General features: G+C 34.7%; 1 protein-coding gene across 4 annotated transcripts in view; it reads left to right on the plus strand.

The window, feature by feature from the left end:
- SMARCC1 (SWI/SNF related, matrix associated, actin dependent regulator of chromatin subfamily c member 1) overlaps positions 1–25,805 on the plus strand; it is a 173,503-nt gene that overhangs the window by 61,119 nt on the left and 86,579 nt on the right. For all 4 annotated transcript variants that reach the window (XM_043963478.1, XM_043963485.1, XM_043963471.1 and 1 more), the window contains exons 9-15: positions 8,488–8,613; positions 9,555–9,676; positions 11,314–11,438; positions 12,342–12,401; positions 13,842–13,879; positions 17,256–17,377; positions 25,276–25,347. In XM_043963478.1, coding sequence (XP_043819413.1) covers positions 8,488–8,613; positions 9,555–9,676; positions 11,314–11,438; positions 12,342–12,401; positions 13,842–13,879; positions 17,256–17,377; positions 25,276–25,347 — 665 coding nt within the window. The remainder of the gene's footprint in view (positions 1–8,487; positions 8,614–9,554; positions 9,677–11,313; positions 11,439–12,341; positions 12,402–13,841; positions 13,880–17,255; positions 17,378–25,275; positions 25,348–25,805) is intronic.

The following is a 25,805-nucleotide window of genomic DNA, read 5'->3' on the forward strand; positions in this document are numbered from 1 at the left end:
TTAAAAATAACAAGAAATGAATAAAACACGTGAAAGATGACCTACCAAGATTCAGTTGTATATAAATAGAATTTAAAAAGACATTGCAAAAATAAAGATCCTAATGTTGTTGTTTGTCCTGTTCCCAAAGAGGACCATGACATTAGGAGGTGATGTCATGACTTGCAGTGAATTGGATTTAAGTGAGTGAGAGCTGTGTAAGGTCACCAACCTCACTCTGTCTTCCAGAGCCATCAGGGTAGTAAGTAAGATATACATCAAGATGATTGGAGATGACCCAGGATGTTTAAGGCAATTGGGGTTAAGTGACTTGCCCAAGATCACACAACTAGTAAATTTCTGAGGCAAGTAAATCCTCCCAGTTTCAGGGCCAGTGCTCTATCCACTGTGCCACCTAGCTTGCCCCACAGATGCAAATAATTGAAGGTGGAATCCTATACTCTTGGTGTGACTAAGCTAATGTATTAAAAAGTACTATGTAAATAAATTTGTACATTTAGCATATTTTACCAATCAACATACTAACAGTTACTTTATAGAAGTTTAGGAGACAATAACAAAATAATTTGGAGAAATAAATCTACAATTTTCTCTCTCTTTTTTTTGTTTGGTGGGATAATGAGGGTTAAGTGACTTGCCCAAGGTCACACAGCTAGTGTCAAGTGTCTGTGGCCAGATTTGAACTGAGATCCTTCTGAATCCAAGGGCAGTTCTTTATCCACTGTGCCACGAGCTGCCCCAAATAAATCTACAATTTTAAGAGAAGCTATGACAAAAGTAAAACCTCAAGGAGGGCATAGCATTGCCAAAACATTAAACTACATTCAGTCAAGAGTCATCAAAGCTATTCAGAAGTAGTTATAAAATAGAAAAGTAGATCCATGAAACAGAAACAGCAAACAGAAGCAACGACAAAGTCAATGTTTGATAAAAATGCAATTTATATTTTGCATTTCCTCCAAAAATTAACCAGATGATTATAATGCATAAACAAATGTAAGAAAGGCATAAACGTTAAATTTTTCTACTACAGAACACATTAAGAAAACAATTAAGAAAAAGTGAGCAAAATATTTAGAAAAGTAGAGAGAATAATATATTGCAGAACTGGACATTGCAACAATAAAAATAATTATATTAAAGAAAATTCCACTACATACCAAACTATGTTTTGTGCATCTGCAGCAGTCCTTAGGCACATTTTTATTTTTATTTTTTTTTTTGTTTTTTTGGGGCAGTGAGGGTTAAGTGACTTGCCCAGGGTCACACAGCTATTAAGTGTTCAGTGTCTCAGGTTAGATTTGAATTCATGTCCTCCTGAATCCAGGACCCGTGCTTTATCCTCTGCACCACCTAGCTGCCCCTGCATGTTTATTTTCAAGAGAATGCTAAATCATTTTCCATGAAATTAAGGAGAATGCAGAAAAAGAAAATTATAAATAGCACTAATGACTATTGCTGCAGAAAGTCTTATGTAGGTACCAGTGAAGATGCTACAGGAATGTATTTACAAGATAATTCACTAAGACCAGGTCTGGTATCAGGAATGTAAGGATGGCTAAATATTATAAAAACCTTCAGTATAATAAGACATTGATAACAAAAATAAGAAATCACGTGATAGTAATAGATACAGAAAAGTCCTTTGATGATAAAAATAATAATAATAAATCCTTAACAACCTTAAGAATAAAAGGTTTTTCTCTGTAGTCTGTCAAATAGTATATGATAACTCTGAAGTTTGGGGGGTTTTTTTCCAATTAAAAAGTGTTTATTGCATACTTGTTTTCTGCCAGGGATGTCAGTTAAGTTCATAATAAAGATAATTCAAAAAAATAAAAGTACATTGTTCAAAGACATCTCCATTTCTAAATGCTGAATTATTTTAGGCAATAACTAGTTCAGTTCTCCAAAGTTTGAATAATTTCACTGAACAAGGATGTTATATCTGTCCAATGGCTATAACAAACCTCTATATTAAATGTAACATTGTTTTCATGTAAAAAAATTTTTTTTAAGTAATAAACATTTTTATTTATAGTTTTGAGTTCCAATTTTTATCCCTCCTTCCCTTCTTCCCTTCCCCTCTCCTTGAGGCAGTAATCAATCAGATATTGGTTATACATGTACAATTATGTAAAACATTACCATATTAGTCATTTTGTATAAGGAATATGAATGTAAAAAAATGAAAGAAAGTGAAAAATAGCATGCTTCAGTCTGTGTTCCATCAATATCAGTTCTTCCTTTGGAGGTGGCTAGGATGCTTCTTCAGTAGTCCTTTGGGACTGTCTTGGATCATTGTATTGTTGAGAATAGTCAAGCCATTCACAGTTTGAAGGTGTTTTTTTGTTTGTTTTGTTTTTTAGTGAGGCAATTGGGGTTAAGTGATGAAGTTATTATTTTTAATGGAGAAATACTGGAATTGGCACCCCTTCCCCCCCAAAAAGCAAGAGTATTCATTGTTTCCATTATCTTTTTCTAATTATAAAAGTATTTTATTATTTTCCAGTTACATGTAGAGATAGTTTTCAACATTTGTATTTTCAAATTTTTCTCCCTCCCTCCAGTCCCTCCCCCCCCTCCCTAAGCCAGCAAGTAATGTGATATAGGTTATATATGTACAATCGCTTTAAACAAATTTCTGTATTAGTCTTGCTGTGAAAGAAGAATCAGAGCAAAAAGGAAAAACCTCAAAAAAGAAAAACAGCAGCACCAAAAACAATAGTATGGTTCAATCTGCATCCATATTCCACAGTTCTTTTTTTTCTGGATTTGGAGAGTATTTTCCATGATGAGTTCTTTGGAATCATCTTGTACCTTTGTGTATTGCTGAGAAGAATCAAATCTTTCATAATTGATTAACACATAATGTTGATACTGTGTGTACAATGTTCTCCTGGTTCTGCTCATCTCACTCAGTATCAGTTCAGGCAAAGTCCTTCCAGGTTTCTCCCAAATCTGCCTGCACATCGTTTCTTACAGCACAGTAAGTATTCCATTAGACTCATAAACCAGTACCTATGCATTGTCTCCACTAACAAATACAAAATCCGATAAGTGGTGTTCAAAGTCCTTCATAACCTAGGTGACATTTCCACCCTGACCCCTGCTCCCCACCAGCTACACTTTTCAGTTTTTTTATACTTTATTTCTGTGTAAGTGACACTGGCTTCCTTGATATTCCATGAAGAAGACACTCTTAACTTTAATCTCTAGATATTTTCCCTTGCTGTGACCCCTCTTGGAGTGCCCTACCTCTTTATTTCCATCTACTTGATTCCCTTAAGTTCCCCACTAAAATCCCATCTTCTCTAGGAATCAATCTTATTCGCTCTGTTTTACAGCACTCTATTGTTCCATTTCATTCCTTTATCATAATTTTTTACCCATTTCTCAATTGATAGGCATCAAGTTGTTTCCAGTTCATAGCTATCACAGAATAAACTGCTTTAAGTGTTTAAACATGTTGTAAGACTTCTCTCTTAGTTATTGACTTTTCTTGAGTTAAATGCATTCTTGTGTTAAATAGAATCTGCGAGTCAAAGTATGTAGACATTTTAGTTATTTTATTTGCATAACTCCAAGTTGCCTTTTAGAATGATTTCACACAGCTACTCCAGTAATTTCATTACTGTACCTGTCTATAACCCTTTTAAAATTGATTGTTCTCCTCCTTTTATTGTTACTAATTTGCTGGGTATAAAATGAAGTGCCATTGTTTTGATTTGCATTGCTTTTGATTATTAGTGATATGAAGTATCCTTTCATCTGATTGTCATAGTTTTGTGGTTGTTATTTTGAGAACCGATGCTATACTTTGATTAGTTTTCTTTTTGGGATGGGCTTTGGTTTTATATATGTATATTAGTTTTCTTATATATTTTGTATCTGCGACCCTTTGAAGAGTTGATGTAAAGATTTTTTTCCCCTAGTTTCCCTCCTTATGCTGGATGAATTAATTTAGTTTGTTTAAAAGCCTTTTTATATAATGTGCCTTCATATTTAAACCTAGAGTTACTTGCAACCATATCAGCATTTTTAGGTGCCTTTTTTTTTTTTTTTTGTGAGGCAATTGGGGTTAAGTGACTTGCCCCAGGGTCACACAGCTAGTAAGTGTTAAGTGTCTGAGGCCAGATTTGAACTCAGGTCCTCCTGAATCCAGAACCAGTGCTCTATCCACTGTGCCACATAGCTGCCTCTAGGTGCCTTTTTAAGAAATCTAAATCAGTATGGCCAAGATTTCATTTTCATCTTGCTTCTTTTCTCAAGTAGACTTCCATTTTAGACCAGTAGACTCTTAGATCTTACATATCATCTCCTTGAACTTTTAAAAATCTGTTTTCTTTAAGTTTATATTATCTGATTGTCTTCAGCATTCCCTCTTTAACTATGTGCAGTTCTTTTTTTGTTGTTGTTGTTGTTGTTTTTTTTTTTTAAGTGAGGCAGTTGGGGTTAAGTGACTTGCCCAGGGTCACACAGCCAGCAAGTGCCAAGTGTCTGAGGCTGGACCCGAACTCAGGCACTCCTGACTCCAGGGCCGGCGCTCCATCCACTGCGCCACCTAGCTGCCCCGACTATGTGCAGTTCTAAAATGAGTGGCAACTTTGTCTTATGATCTCCCCCCTCACCCCCTCTGGTGTTTATTTAGATATGCTCTTCCCTTGTGAGGACCTGAATTAGATCTAGAATAGCAATAAATTTCATTGCTTTTTTTCTCTTTTCTGAAAGAAATTATTTGCTAATTATCATTATCAGACGAAGCAAATAATTTATCAAAAGCTCTCAATTTGTTGAAAAATTTCTGTAACTTATAACTGGGGAATTAATTGCTTCCAACAATATCTTGCCTCTGTGCCATTTTTCTTGTCTGTATCAATAACTTATCACCTATTTCCTCTATCTGGTTTGACTGTTTTGTACTTGGTGATAAGGATTTTATCTTTTTTTCTTCTTTACTTTTGTAATGTGAAGTGAGCAGAACAATTTATACAGTAATAGCAATATTGTAACAATAACTTTGAAAGACTTAATAATTCTACTCATAGGGACTCATGATGAAATATGCTATCTACCTCAGCTTCGCTGATGGACACATTAATATCGAAGTATATTTTCTTCTCTTATTTTTACCCTTTCTCTTTGTTGGATATGGCTAATAGGGGGATTTTTTTGTGCATGGCTACATGTGTGTGTATAAGTATATAAATATATGTATGCATGTATGTGTATATGTGTGTGTGTGTATATATATATATAATATATATATTATATATATACACACACACAAATTTGTAACCAGTTTTGTTTTCTTCTCAATGAGTTTGGAGGTGAAAGGAAGGGAATTCAGAACTGAAAACAAAATAAAATTGAATTAAAAAATTAAATAGAATGGAAAATTTAAAAGGCCCTCCTCCCCCACACACACGTTGAGTGGGGGAAAAATACCTTTGTAACTCCTTTTCTTTCCTTGTCAAGTCATAGGTTTTCACACTGGCATATACTTTTGCAATATCTCTTGTTACTTTGCTAACCTCTCTATTGCCTCTAATTTTTTTTTTTACAAGGGATTAGAATTTTGAGTATATTGCTAGATACATATCTGATATATTGTTGTTACTTTTTTTAACCAGATATTTTCCCTATCAGTTATCATGTATCTACATTGTTATTCTCGCTTTCATTTGTATTTCCCAGATTTACAGTTTTACCTGGACATTTTTCTCTCATTTGAACCCTGATAGTAAAAACCTTCTTATGGCTTTTAGAAGGGAAAGAAAGGACTTTTTCAAGTTGCATGACTTAAAATCGTAACTAGTCAGTAGCAAAACAAGGGCTCAACACTAGGCGTTTTGCTTCCCAGTTTTCCTAGCCTTTTATTATTCCAATCTTAATAGTATTTAATTTTTTTCCAGTTACTTGTAATTTAATTTTCAACATTCGTTTTTATAAGATTTTGAGTTCCAAATTTTTCTCCCTCTCTTCCCTTCCCCCTTCTCCAAGACAGAAAGCAGTCTAATATGTTATATATGTATAATCACATTAAAAGTATTTCTGAGGGGGCGGAGCCAAGATGGCGGAGGAGAGGCTGTGACTCCCACAAGCTCCAGATAAACCAGTCCATTCACACCCAAATAATGCGGTAAAAATCAAAACCCAGAACAGCCCAATGCACATAAGAACAGAGTGAGACTGTTTCTCCGCAAAAGAGGGCAATTCTGATCACCTACTGATCAGGCTGAATAGCTCAGCGCGGTCCGGACCCAGCCAGGGACAGTGCCTCCAACACGTCAGAGTCTTCAGCACCAGCAGCTTCTGAGGCTCCGATCACGGACTGGTGAGGGGGTTCGGAGGTAGGCCGGGGTGAAGTGGAGGCAGTATCTGCTGGAGTTGGGGCAAAGCGCCCTGGTTCTGAACCAGTGGGCTGAATCGAGTGGTGGTGGCCCAGTGGGGGAGGGGTAAAAGCACGTCAAGCTTCCGACCATAGAGAATCAGAGTTCAATCAGACTTCTGTTTCCGGGTCAAAGAGAAAGCGGCTGTGATTACTCACAAGCCAGGCAGGCTGAGAAGAAGCCCAATCACCCCCTGGGCCACGCTGTAGCACCAACGGTGTGTCCGGGAAGCAGCACTACATTTTAAGGAGTAAAAAGCCAAGAAACAGTAAGCCAGGATGAGTAGGCAGAGAAAGCAGAAGACCATCGAAAACTTCTTTGGGGAAAAGATAGACCACAATACATCCTCAGAAGAAGAAGATAATAATAGGATCAAAGCTCCAACATCCAAAGCTTCCAAGAAAAATATGAACTGGTCTCAGGCCATGGAAGCTCTCAAAAGGGATTTTGAAGAGAAAGTAGGAGAGATAGAACGAAGATGTAGAGAAAGAGAGGAAGGAATGGAAAGAGAAATGAGAGCAATGCAGGAGAGTCATGAGAAAAAAGTCAACAGTTTGAAAAGCCAAATGGAAAAGGAGATTAAAAAACTGTCTGCTGAAAATAATTGCCTAAGAATTAGGATTGAACAAATGGAAACTAGTGAGGTTATGAGAAACCAAGACACAGTAAAGCAAATCCAATTGAATGAAAAAATAGAGGGCAATGTGAAATATCTCCTTGGAAAAACAGCTGACCTAGAAAATAAATCTAGGAGAGATAATTTGAAAATCATTGGACTACCTGAAAACCATGACCAAAACAAGAGTTTAGACACCATCCTCCAAGAGATTGTGAGGGAAAATTGCCCTGATATTCTAGAAGCAGAAGCTAAAATAGAAATTGAAAGAATCCACCGATCACCTCCTGAAAGAGATCCCAAAAGGAAAACCTCCAGGGATATTATAGCCAAATTCCAGAACTCCCAGGTCAAGGAGAAAATATTGCAAGCAGCTAGAAAAAAGGAATTTAAATACTGTGGAGCTCCAATAAGGATAAAGCAAGATCTAGCAGCTTCTACATTAAAGGACCGGAGGGCATGGAATATGATATTCCAGAGGGCAAAGGAACTGGGACTACAGCCAAAAATCACGTACCCAGCAAAACTAAGCATCATCTTTCAGAGGCAAACATGGAACTTCAAGGAGAAAGAAGACTTTCAGGCATTTGTTATGAAAAGACCTGAACTGAATAGAAAATTTGACCTTCAAATACAACACCCTGGAGAAGCATAAAAAGATAAACAGGAAAAAGACTTCATGAGGGATATTAAAAGATCAAACTGTTAACATTCCTATATGGGAAGATAATACAGAGGACACAGGTCTGAACTGAATACGAAGGGAAGTTATGTTTTGTTCTTTGTGGGGTGTCTTATGTATGGGGCCGGATTTGGGCTTGGGGCCTCCTGGGTCCAGGGCTGGTGCATTGTCCACTGTGCCACCTAACTAACCCATAATGACATCCTTAAAATAGGGTTGAGGTGTAGGAGAAATAGACTGGGGAGGGGGAAGGGGAGAGATGGTCTGGGGAGAGGTTGTTCATATGAAGGAAACAAGAAAAAAGCTTATGGAGGGGAGGGGAAGAGGGGGAAGGAATTGGGGAGTGATTGAACCTTAATATCATCAGAATTGACTCAAAGAAGGACTAACATACATACTCAAGTGGGTATAGTAATATATTTTGCCCTGAGGGAGGGGAGGGAGATAAGGGGGGGGAGGGGAAGGAGGGAAGGGCAGATTCTGGGAGAGAGTAGTAAAAAAAAAATTTAAAAAAAGTATTTCTGCATTGGTCATGTTGTAAAAGAAGAATCAGAACAAAAGAGGAAAAACCTCAAAAAAAAAAAAAGTAGAAATTGTATGGTTCTATCTGCATTCAGATTCCACTGTTCTTTTCTTTGCATGTTTAAAGCATTTTCCATCATGAGTCCTTAGGAATTGTTTTGGATCCTAGACATTTCTAATATAGTAAGCTGAATTGTTGACTCTAGAATTCATGTCGTATATTGGGTTTGCCAGTATTATTTGTGTAGATGCCAACTGTGGGATTTGTTTTTTAGGTTCACGCAAAATGGATTTTAGACACTGATGTTTTCAATGAATGGATGAATGAAGAAGATTATGAGGTAGATGAGAATAAGAAACCAGTTAGTTTTCGTCAGCGCATCTCAACAAAGAATGAAGAGGTACCTTTAAGGATTCTTTGCCCTTTTTTTTGCTCTTGATATTTCAGGTAACATGTATAATGTGACCTTGTCTTTGATCAGTGTATTTGTTGATGTTTGCATTTTGAAGTTAATTGGTTTCATTTGGTATATTCAAATTACCTCTGAATTTAACAGAAAATTTTTGTGTTAAAGAGTTGGCATACTAATAGTATAGTATAGAGAAAAATAAAACCCGTCTAGCAGTCTTAAGGTTGGTACAATCTTTACTGGTAAACTGTGTTTAATAATAGTTGTCTCACAGTTAAGACATTCCATTCATGAATTATAATATTCACTTTTTTATAATGTTGTCATGTAAGTGACTTATAAGAAACTGATGACTGAAAATGTGAAATTGTGGGGAAAACACGACTGAATTAATGCCAGGATTTGTGCTGAAAAACTTGTTTTATCTATCCATTTCATACTTAATCAATGAATGAATGCTCTTTTATGTTTTCTGAAAATTCTTTTGACATTTCTAATTCAGAGGCATGCTATTAAAACATTTCAAGTATTCATTATTTTCTTCACCTTTTTATTCCTTCATGAAAAGTGTGCTAAAATATATATTACCTTTGTATAAAACTTAAGTTGTGTTTAATATTTCATTTTCCACTAAGAGGCATTTGACTCTATTTCTTCCCACATTTTTTAATTCCGTATCCCATTAGAGATAACCCTATAACTCTAATTTTGTCCTTTCAAATATAGTGTATTTCACACTTCATCTTCATTATAATCAGTGGTATTTGGATTGCCTCAACATAGAACAACAATGGTGCTACAATTGCAGCCATATTATGCAGGGCCGTTCAAAGGTGCAAAAATTCAGATGTGAACAGGCCTTCTCTCCCTAGAATTCAGCATCCCTTTGTTGAAATGCTGCTACTATTGATTGACCTTTTTATTCCTTTTAGCCTGTCCGTAGTCCCGAGAGAAGAGATAGGAAAGCAGCAGCAAGTACAAGAAAGAGAAAACATTCGCCTTCTCCTCCACCTCCTACTCCTGCTGAATCAAGGAAAAAGACTGGAAAGAAAGGGTAAGAATTGGTAGACAGGTAAAATGACAGTATGAGGAATTCCAAAGGATTGTCACGTCTTTAGATTTTTTTTTTTTTTTTTTGCTTGAGAGTATCAAAATGAGTTGTGTTTTTTGTGTTTGGAAATCCTGTTGTGTGTACACTTAACCAGTTTGGGGAAAGTACCTAAAAATTATCATACTTTTATAATCAAGTTTGTACATATAGAATTCGACTTTGTGATTCACCATGGTAGATTCTATCCTTTGATTTCCACATGGCCACATATTTGAGAAGTCATACCCAAGAAAGAAGAAAGCCTGTAGTTGCAAATTCTGTCCTTTATACTCTTTTTTACAAAAGTATTACTTAATCCAGAATGTGTATCATTTGCTATATCTTTCCAGTGATTTTCTGTTTATTCTCAGCAAGAACAGGATACTTGACATATTTGATTCCTTTTGAAAAAGGCTAATATGTTTGATTACTGAAAAAATAACGTAAGTGATCAAGACATTATTTTCACCATTATGTTTGGTCATTCACCTATGCAGGCTTTCCTCTGTAACTAAACTATCCTGTTAATGTTTCTAGAACAGCCCTCCCCAAAGGGCTTTGCTTTCATCACACTTCTTGAATAGAATCATAATTTTACAGATGGAAAAGGTCCTTAAATATGATGTAGTCTAACTCTTTATTTGACCACTGAAGGAGACAGAGCCCCAAAGATAAATGAATTGTCCAGGGTCACCTAGCTAGCTTGTGGCAGAGATAAATCCAGAATCCAGGTCTGCTGATGTATATTCTAGTACTCTTGCTAATCCACCACCCTGTTTCTCATAGGCACTGGTCAAATCCTGCCTTCTTCATGAGGCCTTCCTTGACCGCCACAGCCCAAGGTGATCTTCCTGTTCCTTGACCTTCATATCATGTATTTTCTCTCCCACTCATTTGACATTTATCATTTTGATGTGATTGAAGGACTTTAAATTAGAAATATGACTGAACAACTTCAACGTGGAAAACTAGGTTCCGTGGCCCCCAAAATAATTATTGAGTAGTCAGAATTGCCATCTCTTATCAGAGTGTAATACTAAATGTTTCTACTATTCATGTCTTATTACTTGTAATGATATGTATAAGTAAGCCAACTTTCCCCCCTCTATATCACATTCATTTGCAAGTATAGCTCCGTTTGCCCTGCCTAGCAAACCATCTCTTCAAACAACATTTTTAAAAAGAAGAAAAAGAGTGATTCATCAAAACAATCCAACATTTGGACTATGCTGACAGTGTAGATGATATTCCACATCCGTAATATACCGCAGCTTGTGAAGGAAGGGGAGGAAGACCAACATATATTCAGGAATAGTCTTATTATCTATGCTTTTGTGTGTCAGTGTGGATTCAGGTCAGAGAAGGCACTGTGTTCATTTTTAAGTTATAGGCCTCTGTTTAGGTACAATATCTGGAAATTCAGACACTTGCACCAGTAACTTCTTGAATGTTCTTCTCTAGGTTTGCTGCTTGATGGACTGATCATTAAGAGACATTTTTCTATAAATTATTGATATTTCTTTATTGTTATATGTAGCACTAAAAGCCATTTAGTCTAACTAGAAAAATATTTAGTCATGTTTGCATGTAATCTATTTTAGACAAGCTAGTCTGTATGGGAAGAGGCGAGGTCAGAAAGAAGAGGATGAACAAGAAGATCTCACTAAGGATATGGAAGACCCAACACCTGTACCTAATATAGAAGAAGTGGTACTTCCTAAAAATGGTATTTATCCCTTTAACTCCAATTTTTGTATTAGCAGAAATAATTTGAGTCATCTGTGTCACAAAGTTCATTTTGATATACTATATTTTACAAACCCAGAACATTTCTGCAAGGCTCAGTATTGAAAGTCATATTTTTTGAAGCATGGTAATGGTTATGTTCTGTTCATTGTAATGTAGACTAACTAATAAAATCTGAGTTCTAACAATCTCCTCTTTTAGAACTGATAAAAATACTAAAAGTGAATTCTTTTTTCTTTAAGGCACTTAGCAAAATTGGATCTTTTGAGGTATTGGTATGAGAAAAAGTAAATTCTCAATCCTTCTACAGAAAGGGAAATAGCATATCACAATTTAGCGGTTTGCTTCTAATAGCTTAATTGCATCATGTTTTATTGTTTGGAAGGATGGATTCAGGGACAGAGTTATACACTATATATTGAAAAAATTATTTCCTAAAGAATTAGAAACTAAAAATTTTAATATGCTTATATTTAACATTAGCAAAATGAATCATAGGAAATGTTAGAGCTTTATTAGCTTATATTGACTAACCTATTATGATCATCTATCCTATAGCTTTTTGAAATATAGTCCATGAAGCAGCTCTTCATGTTATGAGTGTTGAAAGCGGAAGGATAGAAATGGATTTACTTTGATCATTCTCCAGGAAATTGAAATAATAAGTTAACATAATCAAAGATACCAGGAAAAATAGAAAATCAGTTATTCGGCAAGTTCTTATTTGCCTTCTACAGTGTTTTGGGGCTGGGGATACAAAGATTAAAAAAAGAAACAGCCATTGTTCTTGAGATGTCTTAAGTACTCTTGGGCAAGACAGCATTTATATATTTGACTAGATAGGTGATAATTTATTATTGTAATCTTTCCTTTTGTCTTACAGTGAACCCAAAGAAAGACAGTGAAAATACACCAGTTAAAGGAGGAACAGTAGCAGATCTAGGTAAAAAGAAAAACAGAGAAATATAGCTTGCACTCTTGTTTAAATTATGTTCTTCTATAATATCTCTGGAATGTATTTTAATATGCCCTTTGGGTGCATAGGCAGCTAGGTGGTATAGGGGATGAATGCTGGGTCTGGAGTTAGAAAGACCTGAATTTAAATCCAGCCTCAGATACTTAGTAGCTGTGTGAACCTGGGCAAGTCACTTAACCTCTCCCTAGCCTTGGTGTCCTCAGCTATTAAATAGAAATAACAATAGCTCCTGCCTGATAGGGTTTGTGTGAGGATCATAAGGGAATATCTGGAAAGTATGTTAAAGCTCATATAAATGCTAGCTTTTGTTACGTATTAAATATGTTACATACTAAAATATCTGCTGTTGCTCATAGATTTGATTTTGAACTGTTAAATGGCTTTTAATAAATATAATTAAAATTGAGTGCTGAAATCATTTTTGAAAAGCATAAAATCTAATTCTAGAGTTTTTTGAAATAGCAGAGTTATCATTTCATCAGTCACAAGCTGACTGTTTCAGCCCTGAGTTTTTTTTCTCAAGGAGTAGTAAAGCTTTGTGGAAACCTGTGAATTTCATTAGTTTGTGAAATAGTGCATTCTTATTGAGACCTTGGCCCTCACAGTGACATTTATAAGGAAGCCTTCATTTTGATTCCATTCATCAATTCTAATTTTACCATCTTAATGGGGCACTTAATTAGTTGATTCCTTCTAACACATGACAGCCCTTCCCATTTTTATAGATAGCTGATATTCATTTTTTCCTCTTAGATTTTTCTCTTATACAGTGGTTTCCATTATAATTGAGGTCTCCATTAACATCTAAATCAAATATTTATGGATAGAGTGATGAGCTTCATTTCTATGGTTTACTTATAATAGCTTAAAGTCCAATTTTTGTCAAAAAATATATAAAAGATAACTTTTACCAGTGACTTTTTTGTTTTGTTTTGTTTTTCTGGCGGGGCAGTGAGGGTTAAATGACTTGCCCATGGTCACACATCTAGTAAGTGTCAAGTGTCTGAGGTTGGAATTGAACTCAGGTACTCCTGAATCCAGGGCCGGTGCGTTATCCACTGCATCACCTAGCTGCCCTGGAGATGGCAATCTTGAACAGCTCTCTTCATATTAACAGGCCTTGAGCTAAGGCACTAGTTGAACTAGTAATTGAGTATAAATTACCTCTCGTTGAGCTATTTTCATTATCTATGCCTTCTGTTTTGGCTTATTTCTACACTTCTATTTTTTTCTGTAAGTTTGATTAAATGGATAGTAACATTCTTTTTTTCTTTTCTATTACATATAAAGTCAAAAAGCATTTATTATTAAAATCATATCCATTTAAGTGTACTTATAATTTAAAACTTAGAACAGAGTAAGACAGCATTTATAATACTAAATTTATTACATGATTTGGTCTTTCAGATGAACAGGATGAAGAAACAGTGACAACAGGAGGAAAGGTAATATTAACTTTTTTTGTTAATTGACGTCAAAAATAGCCTTCCAGTGTATTAAGAAGGCCTTTCAAAGTAAATTTTTTACTCCTGTTCTCTTTTTTTCAATTCCTTCTGTTCTTGGTGAGAGTATGAAATTCTTTACTTCATTGTATGAAAAAAGTTCCAAATTTTTAGATTGCTTCACTATTTCAAAAAATAATTGTGTTAAAAATTAGACTATTAGCACAGATGTTATAGTAGAAATTTCACACACACACACACACACATATATATTGAATGTCATTTTGCTTAGGATTTTAATGAGCTCTGGATGTCCTTTGCTTAGAATTCTGTTAATAGGTCATTTCTTAGCAGCCAAATTTTTTTCCTCCGGTATTTTTTGCACTTCTTTTAGCCTGTTTTGTTTCATAGACACTTTGGTAACCTAGTGAAGCCTTTGAAACCCTTCTTAGACTAATACTTTTCACTTCCATTCATAAGTAATTAAAATGTTATGTTTCACTTGGAAGTTCGTGAAAATTAAGGTGTATCTATCTTTCTGTCCACATTTGTGGGCCCCCCGAAATCTATCCATAAAATCCCTTAGGGCTTTGTAAATTCCAGGTTACAAAACCCTGTTTTAGACATTTATTTTACTTATAGAATAAGATTTGTTATTTTGATTCTTAACAGTACAGTACAGTGTTTAAACATTGGTTCCCTTAAAAAAAATAGAAAATACTTTTTTCTTTCATTTTTTATAATGTTTCTAATACTTTTTTCTTTTAAAGAAATGGTTTTGCTGTCATCTGAACTTCTCTTTTTTGCTTTTTGCCTTGACTTCCCTCTTAGCATAGTTCCTGATACTTTGTAATCATTATATGTACATTTTAGTTATTATCAATTGAACCTACACTTTAGCTATTAATTTTAAAAAAATTGATATTTTTGTCATTCGTTGTATCTCATAAGATAATTCATTCACAGTAAGACAAATGAACCTTCTTCTACTGACTGTATAGTAATTTGAAGATTCAAGTAAAACTTCTATCTCTTAACCAATCAGATTGCTTTTTGAAGTGTACCTAAAGTATTTCTCTTATGTTTTGGGGAGTAATACACATTTATTATTCATGTCATAGTCTGTTAAGACTGTCTCTGCATTAATCCCACTCATCATTTTTGTTTTCTTAATCGGTAATATTTGAGACTGAAATCTAGCTTTTTCAAACTCTGATCTTAATCCATGTATCAGTATCCTTTGAGACTTCTTTTTAAATGTAAATTTCAATTTTGTTGTTATCTTTTACTTTTATATCACTGTCATTTCTGTATATATCCATCTGTTGAGCCCCTTCTATTCATACCTGCCCAGAACCCCTGCAATCTTTCTTTGTAACAAAGAAAAACAGCTAGGAAAAACTAACACAGCAACCATATCTGACAACCTATGTAATAATCTGTCCCTTTATTCTCTCATCTTTCTAAGGTAAAGAGGGAAATTAATTTCTTTATCTTTTCTTTTGGGTTAGGTTTCTTCCTTTGGTAGAGACTGCTGACATTCTGAATAATAAAGGGGTCATCAGAAATAAATTAGCAAAACTAGGGAGCAGCTAGGTGGCACAGAGGATAAAGCACTGGCCCTGGATTCAGGAATACCTGGGTTCATATCTGACTTCGGGTACTTGACATTTACTAGCTGTGTGACCCTGGGCAAGTCACATAACCCTCGTTGCCCCAAGCAAAAAGGGGGGGGGAATTAGCAAAAATAGAGAGGAATAATGAACTGGTAGCCAAGTTTACAGAGTTAGAAAAATGAAAAGACCCAAAAAAAAGCATTGAAAAATAAAGAAGAAATACATAAAATGGAATCCAAAACGCTAGAAATCAAAGCTGTTTTTTTAAGAAATCAAACTTTAATTAAACACTAAATAAAAGGGAAATTAAAGTATCAATGAAAAAATGGATATGGTCAATTGACAGTACTAGTAATTATCAGAACCTATTTTTTATTCTAATAGTTAAACCTTAACATGGATCAATACAATGTTGGTATAAGGTTTCAAAATTACTAGCAAGAGAATATAGCACTATAAACCAAAATTATTGACTGTTACCAAGTTGTATGCATGCTAGAGTTATAAGGATCTTTTAACATTAGGGAATGGTGTAATTACTCTTTTTAAAAAAATAAATATTAATAGCATAAAAAGCCTTTAACCTTTAATAATTTATGCTAGAAGCCTAGTAAGCTTTTTATAGGCTTTTGCGGGTTTACATTCAAGTTCAAAATTTATTGCTTACCTTGTGTAAATTTTGGTGTTTCCTAATAAAGGACAGCAAAGTTGATTTCTTTTCCCACTGTTATTTGGCATAGTTCTAGAAAAGCCAGTGTAAGAGCAAAGAGAAAAAAATAAGCATACAGAGACCAAATTATTTTCTTATCTTTATATATCACAGAGGTTTTTTTATGAAGTTCCAGGGAAACTAATGGTAATTTATAGAAGTCATTAGTAGCTTTAGTAAAGTAGAATAATATAGAATAAATCTACAAATATTAATAGTGTTCCTTTGTAGCATGAAAAATCGAAGAGTATATCATAGAGAAATCCCATTAAAATTAACTATAAAATATCTGGTATTCAAGCTATCAAACACACATAAGATTTATTAAATAATAGTTTTAAAACAAAGGAGAGGGCAATATTTACTGTACATGGTTGGATTACGTCAGTATAAATAATAAAATTGATAAAACTCCGTGAATTTACTGAGTAAAGCTAGTAAGGATTTACTTTATAGAACCAATCAAAATAATAACATTTCATCTGGAGGAAAAAGTTGTGGAAGCTCAAGGGAAATAACATTATTTGTTTTTCCAGCCTAAACCCAAATATTGTTTTCGGTAAAATAATGTGACTCGTGTCAGATATCATTAGGAACAGAGTATATGATTTACTTTGGTAAAATTATGTCTACATTCTTTCAGTTTTTTTTTTATTGAAAAACTTCTTTAGTTTTTATCCTTATCCCAAATAGTTCATTTATTGTCTTAGTGTATTTATTGTATTAGTGCACCATTTTCAGTATCATATTAACATTTCTTTTGAGATTATTAGTTACGGTAACAAGTGTTGCTAAGCAGATTTTCAAATACAAACCTTGCTCAAATGGGAAAACATGAATTTTTTCATTTATTTTGGTAAAGATTTCTATTTTTATATAAGCTGGTGACCTAAGGCTAATTAAACTTAGATAACTAAAATTTTCCTTTATTTTGTCTATGCTAAAGTGTAGAGGAAAATCTATTGTGAGATTTGTCTTTTGCTATAGATCTAAAACCCTCTCTATAATTATATACCTACTCTTATCTTTGAATCCTGACTTTCCTTTCAACTAGGAAGATGAGGATCCCAGTAAAGGTGATCAAAGTCGATCAATTGACCCAGGTGAAGATAATGTAACAGAGCAGACAAATCATATTATCATTCCGAGCTATGCATCATGGTTTGATTATAACTGGTAAGCACAGAACTCAATTCTTTGGTGTAAGTACATTCTTTGTAGGACTTTAATGGCATACACAAAGTTTGTGTTTAATAAGTGCTCATTTTGTTCTACAGCCCTTTATGAGTATTAGCGTCTGACACACTGAATTGTGGGAATGTGGTGATTTAAAACTGATGCTTATCTTTGGAGATTGTTGTATTTTCTCATTCCTTTTAAAAATGCATTTTCTTACTTCCCTTTTTCATTTCAGTACTTTTCTATCCTTCAGATTGATTTCCTCCCTAGGACAAAGTCAGATGAAGATAAAACATTTAGTAGTGACCTCACTTGACCGTTTATGTCACATTCTCCATATTGTAATTACCTACGTTGTTTATTGAAAGGATATAGGTGTAGAATGTTTTGTTACCTCTTTTCACAATTTTTGTTAATTTTTTTTAACTTATTAATCCATTTTTATTTACTTTTTGTAGACATGTGTATTGTTCTTTTACTTCTTTTGATTTTATTCCTCATCTGTATAAAAGTTTAATTCCTCATTATAATTTCTCACTTGAAATAACTTTCCTCTGCATTCATATACCATTATTTGTTCAGTCATTTTCTATTGATGGGTATTTTTTTTTCTGGTTTTTGGCTGTTAATACAATTAGTTTTATGAATATTTTGCTGCAACTTGACCTTTTGTATCTTTTTTACTTCCTTAAATATATGCGCAGTTTTAAATCATTGGGTCACAGTGTTTGAACAGATTAATCATTTTTTTTTATAATTCAAATTTGTTATGCACAATAGTTGACTATTTCATATCTCTACCACAAATTAGTTTACCTGACTTCCCATAACCCTCCAGTCTTCGCTTTTCCCATATTTTGTCATTGCTGCTACTTAGCTTGTATGAGTTAAAACTTCAGAGTTGTTTTAAATTTTATAAACATTCACCATTTATAAATTTTTGAAAATGTTTCCTATTTGAGGAGTACTATTAATGTCAGTCTTTTGTCAGTTCTGACATTTAGTGATGAAATTTATGTAAATATTTTTTCTAACTGTTGATTAATTTATAATTCTTCATTGATTTTATTTCAAAAGCTATTGAGTTTTGTGCAGTACAAATTTGCTTTTATCATATTTATCTCTTATATAATTAAGAATTTATAGTTGTGAAAGATACTTGATTACATTCTTTTAAAAATTTTATAATTACAAAGTATGCAAAATATCAGAGATTTAGTCTACCATGATATGTTGCAGATTTATATAAATATAATGTGTACTTTATTGGAGAAAAAGAGCAATTCCTTAATCATTGAGAGATTCTCTGCTCATTTTTTGCCTGTGATAATATAATAATGATAGTACTGCCTAAATTAGTTTACAAGTAATATTATGTATTCTGATTACTATAGGCACACACTATATAACTAGACAAAATTCATTTGCAAAACCAAAAGGTCTAGAACCAACAATTTCAACAAAGGGCATAGCATTACAAGTTCTCAAACTGTATAAGAAAATTATTGTCATCTATTTGGTACTGGATAAAAACCCGGAAAACTAGATCAGTCAAATAGATTAAATATGTAAGGAACAGTAGGGATTGTAAAAGTAACCTAATTTTTTTTTTAACAAACCGAGAAAGATATTGTTAGAAGGAACCCTCTTTTTGATAAGTGCCAGAAAAAAAGAAAAAGTTTGGAGAAACTGCATTTATACCAGTATCTTCAATAGAGTTTAATAAGCTCTAAATGGATATTGTTGTTTGTCCTTCGTTCTTTTTTTTTTTTTTTTTTTGGCGGGGCAATTGGGGTTAAGTGACTTGCCCAGGGTCACAGAGCTAGCAAGTATCAAGTGTCTGAGGCTGGATTTGAACTCAGGTCCTGAATCCAGAGCCAGCGCTCTATCCACTGGGCCACCTAGCTGCCCCTTCCTTCATTCTTTTTTTAGTGAGGCAATTGGGGTTAAGTGACTTGCCCAAGGTCACACAGCTAGTAAGTGTATTATCTGAGGCCGGATTTGAACTCAGGTACTCCTGACTCCAGGGCCAGTGCTCTATCCACTGCACCATCTAGCTGCCCCCCCTCCTTCATTCTTAAAGAAGACCCTCTCTCCCTCCCCACATAGGATGTCTTAATAGTTCTTTTGGGGGGGGGGCAGGGCAATGAGGGTTAAGTGACTTGCCCAAGGTCACACAGCTAGTAAGTGTCGAGTGTCTGAGGTTGTATTTGAACTCAGGTCCTCCTGAATCCAGAGCTCGTGTTCTATCCACTGCACCACCTAGCTGCCCCTCTGTTGAACTTTTAAACAACAGTTAATACCTCTAGTACACAAATTATTCTCACCAACAAAAAAATTTTTTTTTTTCAAAAATAATGTATTCTACCAAACTCTTTCAATGAGACAAGTCAGGTCCAGATACCTAAATGAGAGAACGATAAACCAAAGGAAATTTATAGATCACTATAATTTATAAATATTAATTTAATTATTTTCAATACAGTCCATGTTAAGGACTAAATCACTTAAAACAAAAAGTCATTCACTATAATGAGGTTTGTTTTAATATCAGGGATTCTAAAATGGCATTTCATTAGGAAGATATATCATATCAAAAACAAAAATATTCAAACCTGATTCTGTCAGCAGATGCAGAAAAGGCATTTAACATAGTGTGCTATGCTTATTTATCTTGAAAACCTGATAATGAAAGTTTTTATAATTAAATGTGAAATTTCATTTTAGGTAATGAAACTAATGTAACAAATCTAGAAGTTACAGTTGGCACTGCCTGTTTTCTCCAAAAGGAATCACCTTGAGTGATTCCGCATTTTGCCCAAATGATCCTACCACTATTTATGGCTATGGAGTTTGAAGATTTCTCTGTCAGCTATAAAACTTCGTGAAAATTTTGGAACAGATTGAGTGGAAAATTGATTGTCCTGAAATTTGAAGAATAGATTGAAAGCAGAGAGTGGAGACAGAATGACTTAGAGTGACTTTTGGAATGAGTACCTATTATTCTAAGGTGCTAATGATGTGAACATGCATTTTCATGACACATTTTCATCCCTTTTAAAAATCTGGTTTTTTAATAGCCCAAATCCTTCACAAATCAGGAGAATAAAGTCATGTTGGACAAGTCTTTTCCTTTATTCTCTCTTCATTATCCCCTTAGGATTTCTGACCATGCGGGGCAGCTAGGTGGCGCAGTAGATAGAGCACCGGCCCTGGAGTCAGGAGGACCTGAGTTCAAATCTGACCTGAGACATTTAACACGTACTAGCTGTGTGACCCTGGGCAAGTCACTTAATCCCAATTGCCTCACTAAAAAAAAAAAAAAAAAAACGATTTCTGACCATGAAGTTAAGAGAACCTACTTACGTTTTTCATAAATTCTTTCTGAATGCAGTTTGATTTCCAAATTTTTCTCGTATTCTCTCTTCCCTCCTCCCTCCCCTCTCCCCATGACGACGAGCAATCTGATATAGCTTATATGTGTATTTGTACAATATGTTGAGCATAATTGTGGCAGGATTGGAACAAGTAAATCAACTCCCAAGAGTATTACCTCATGGTTATATCTTAGAAATTTTAGTGGTATCATTTGAATATTTATGATAAATTATTGGATAACATAGGTTATAACCATTTATTAAATCCCACTCTGTGCCAGACACTGTGCTAAGAGCTTCATACATATTCACTCATTTGATTGTTACAGCAACCCTAGGTGGATGATGCTATTATTCTCCTCATTTTACAGTTGATGTAACTGAGGCTGACAGAAGAGAAATGAATTGCCCGGAGTCACATAGCTAGTGTCATGTCAAATTTCAAACTTGGGTCTTCTGTCTTCAGTCTCAGTGCTTTATCAGGTGCCCCACTTCACTTCCTAACATAAACCTATTGTAAATTATGTTCTTTTAGTGGCCTCCTTGGGTTTATGGTATTTTGGAGTCAGGAGAAGTTAGCAGATTTTTCTGTTTTTTGTTTTTTTAATTTTAAATTTTTTATTCATTCATTCATTCATCTATTTATTTATTCCTTTTGCATATTTTTCTGTTTACTTGCCCCACCTGCCATTTTACTTCAAACTTTATCTAAGGTGTGAACTAGTGGCCATACCAGAGAAATTCAATTCCCCACATACAAACTTTATCCGGCTTCAGACACTTGACTCTTACTAGCTGTGTGACCCTGGGCAAGTCACTTAACCCCCATTGCTCCACAAAAAACAAAAGTAAAAGCATGAAAAAGTGATATTTTACCTAACAAAATTGGTATTTAGTTGAGTATAATCTATTGCACATCTGGAGGAATGTTGGACATTCAAGAATAACCAGTATTAAACAGTTCAGTTCCACCAGTATTTTAAAAATATTTGCTTTGTGAGAGACACTGTTTGGTCTGGCTGTGAGACAGTTGAAATAATTTCTGACTTGTAGAGATTTAGATTCTATAGGTTGAATATAATATAGACATAAACATAGTACTAGGCAAATTGAAATAGAAGAGAACTTTTATAATTAGGGGAATTGATAGAAACCTTCACAGAAATGGCACTTGATAAAAATTCCTAAATGCTCAGATAATAATTATAGCTCTCCTTAATATAGCACTTGACTTTGACAAAGTGCTTTATATACACTTTTGGGGGGGGGTGAGGCAATTGGGGTTAAGTGACTTGCCCGAGATCACACAGCTAGTAACTGTCAAGTGGCTGCGGCTGGATTTGAACTCAAGTCCTCTTGACTCCAGGGCCCATGCTCTATCTACTGTGCCACCTAGCTGTCCTTTATATACACTTTTGATTTTTGATCCTTACAACATCCTTGTTAGTGGGTATTTTCCCCATATTACCTTTAAGGAAACGAATGTTTACATAGGTTAGGTGGTTAACCCAAAGTTGTAGCTATAAATTATCTTAGTGAGGGTTGGAGCTCAATTCTGCTTGTTTCCAAGCCTAGCATGCTAGCTACCACCCTATACTGTGTGTGTTCTAGGAATGCTAGATTGCTTGTGTAAATGTGTGAGGTAGATGGAGTTTTGATTTGTGGGAACACCTAGTGATCCAGTTTGGCTGGAATTTGTTGTTGGTGAATTTTAGTGGTATAAAGAAATGGTGCAAAGGTAAAGGGCCTGAAAAGAAAGTTACAAATTACCATCTTGTCATATAGCCAGGGAAGGGTTCCTTGGAATAATAGCTAGCATGTAGCCAGCTATGTGGAAGATGAATCAGAGGAGAGAATGAAAGCAAGGATAGCAGAAAGTAGCATGTTAGGGTAACCCTGACAAGAGTTGATAAGGACCTAAGACAAGCATGGTGGGTGTGTGAGTGGAGAAAAGAAGAGAATATATTCAAGAGAGCTTGTAAAGAGTAGAAATTTTCAAGGCTGAAGAGTACAGATATTTTGTGTAGGTTGTCTGGAATTTAAAGTGGCTTACACTTTGTAAACCCTTGCCTTACGTTATTTGTAGCAGGCTCACTAAATAGCCCCATAGCAAAGAAAATGAAACTTATAAAATTAATTTAAATGTTAAAATTTGGTTCATTGTTTGGTTACTCTTCAGATCATAATTCATTGAATCAATTCATAGGAACTGGTATAACTGAAAGATTCATCACCTTGTAGTCAACTAATGACAAGTCTGCTTGAATGAGATTATTAACCCCTTCCTGGAGTACTATGGAGTACTATTTCTGTCTTCTTGTCCATCTTTTTGTTTTTATCACCATTTCCCAGTAGCATGGTCAGATAGAGAAGGTGAATGATTATCTTCTATAGATCATACATACAGGCAGGATATAGTTGTGATGGGAGACTGTCCAAAAATCTGTTTAAGATATCTTTCTGCTAAAGGCAAAATACTGAAAACTTTTTACCCATTGACAGTTTTATCTCTCTCAACTAGAAGAAGAAAGTAGGAGGAGAGCTACTACTAAGGACCTGATTCTTAACAAAAAAAGAGAAACTATTTGGTAAAATGCAAATTGGATGGGGGGAAGGTAAACACAAGTGACACTGACTATATCATGCTCAGAGCTCCTGAGGAGGAACTTTTCCATTCTATGGAGGGAAATGCTACTGCATATCATAGTCTTTGTATCAGGGTGGTTTTCTTTTAAAAGAATCTTAAAAAGAAAAAATGAGACTTAAAAAGAAAGCCAACTTTTGAAGGATGAGTTTTCCCAAGAATAGCATTCTGAGAACACAGGTACAAAGAAAGACTTTATAAAGAAAACGTCTTAAAAAGATCAAAATATCTATGTAGATGCAGGTAACTCTTAATCAGGTTTGTTTTTTAAAAAAATGTACAAAAGAGGTAAGAAAGACACAACCAAGAAAAAATATGGGAGTGGCTTATATTGCAGAATCCAAGAAATCAGAGCTGTTGGGAGAACACCTTTGTTTGGAGAAGAAAGGACTTAAAAAAAAATACTAGTTGTCTTCAAATATTTGAATGAAACCTGTGGAACTTGAGATGATATTTATTATATAGCACTCAAGAACTAGGGTCATTGGGTAAAAGTTTGAATGTTGCAGTATTTGGATTGATTTAGGAAAAAAAACTTTAACAAGGAGAGCTATCCAGAAATGTAATGGTGCATTACTGGAAGTGCCAAAATAGATCACCACTTGTCAAGGATATTGTAGAACAGCTTTATATATTGGAAAAGGGAGTTGGCGTAGATAAGCCTGTGATTCTGTGTCCTCAGATAATTTATTGTCTGCGCTAATAAGCCAGTCATTATTGTCCTCTCTACCATCAGACTTTAGAATTAGCAACCTAAAATGCTGTTAGGTAATCCTTATATTTTTATGAAATTGAGCTGTTAAAAAAGTTGTTTTGAAAAGTAAATTCAAAATTAAAGTGAATGAAACTATTATTATAAAGGAGCCTGTTAAAAGCACAATGTGAATAGTGTTGGATAGGCTCTAAAATGCCACGAGCAATTTTATGCATACCTGAACATAGCAATATTTTGCAAAGCTTATTGGTGCAAATAGATTATTAAGAAGCCCGTGGCGGGGGAGGGGATTTTTTGGTTAATAGTGCTAGGCAAGGTGGGGTTTGCCTCTAATCTCCTTCAGTCTTTTTTTTTCCCTCCCTTGCAGGTCAGTGAGGGTTAAGTGATTTGCCCAGGGTCACACAGCTAGTAAGTGTCATGTGTCTGAGGCTAGATTTGAACCAAGGTCCTCCTGAATCCAGGACCAGTGCTTTATCCACTGCACCACCTAGCTGCCCCTTGCCTCTAATCTCTAATACCGGAGAGGCTGAGACTGATGTTGGCTTAAATTGGGTAGATCTTAATAGCAGTAGAGGTAAAGCCTTTCTTTGAGGTGTCCACACTAAGTTTATCACCATTAGGATGAGTCCCATGGAATAGAGGGCCACCTCTGCTTAAAAAGGTGTGCACTAAGCCAAGTCAGAAGAATATTTTTAGACTGTCTGGCCCACTAATGACAATTGTATTTGTGTCCTGAGTGAGATTGGGAGACCCATTGTCCAAAAGCAAAAAGCCAAGTGTACTTTTTTTCTTTCTTACTCCCAAATAGTGAGGAATTATGTGACTGGAATAATGAAATGAAACATAAGAACTTTTGAGAAACTTCTTCATGGAAGATCCTAGCTTTCTGTGGCTAACTTTGAGTTGAAAGAATTTCAGGTGATTTGATATAGAACTAGAAAGCAAACTATCAGATCTTTGGTAGATAATTTATCTAACTTTCATGGTTCTTTGTAGTTTAGGTACACTCATAAATCCTATGTAGAACACTTGGGAGTTCTGATAAGCATTATTTAAACTGTTTTCTGACTTAGTGGATTCACTAAATAAAATAAGTCTTTTCATTGAACCATTCTGATAGCATGGTTTCTTTTTGTGTGTGTGGTGTGTTTTTTCCTAGTATTCATGTGATAGAACGTCGTGCTCTTCCTGAGTTTTTCAATGGAAAAAACAAGTCTAAAACACCGGAAATGTGAGTGAAATTTTAGACTCTAAATGTATTATTTTGTGGGAGACATTTTAGTGGAGCCAAAAACTTACTACTTTTTGGAAAAATTAGTAAAGTGTTTGGTATTTTTGTAACAAGTTCATCTTTGCAATTTTTTTGTGTTTTTAGCCTAAAAGTTTTATCTTTTAAACAAAGCTTAGTCAAAATATTTTTGATGTTGTTTTTTTAGTAGGTATGAAAAGCAAAGAAGTGATACAGAGGCTCTCTGTTGTAAACTCTTTTGTTTACACTTTCACAAAGGCCCATTGGAGTGGCCTTTGTTCTAACTTCACCATTTTTTGCCTCTTTGGATTGCACCTGCAGCTCTTGATCATATAGATTGAACACAAGATGTGTTTTGTTATTCTCTCTGAATGGTTTTTACTTGATTTGAATTAAAGTACTCCCAGGATGTTTCACAGGCTATATGTGAATCTAAGTTA

This window comes from Dromiciops gliroides, chromosome 1 (assembly GCF_019393635.1).
Source record: "Dromiciops gliroides isolate mDroGli1 chromosome 1, mDroGli1.pri, whole genome shotgun sequence".
NCBI lineage: Eukaryota > Metazoa > Chordata > Mammalia > Microbiotheria > Microbiotheriidae > Dromiciops > Dromiciops gliroides.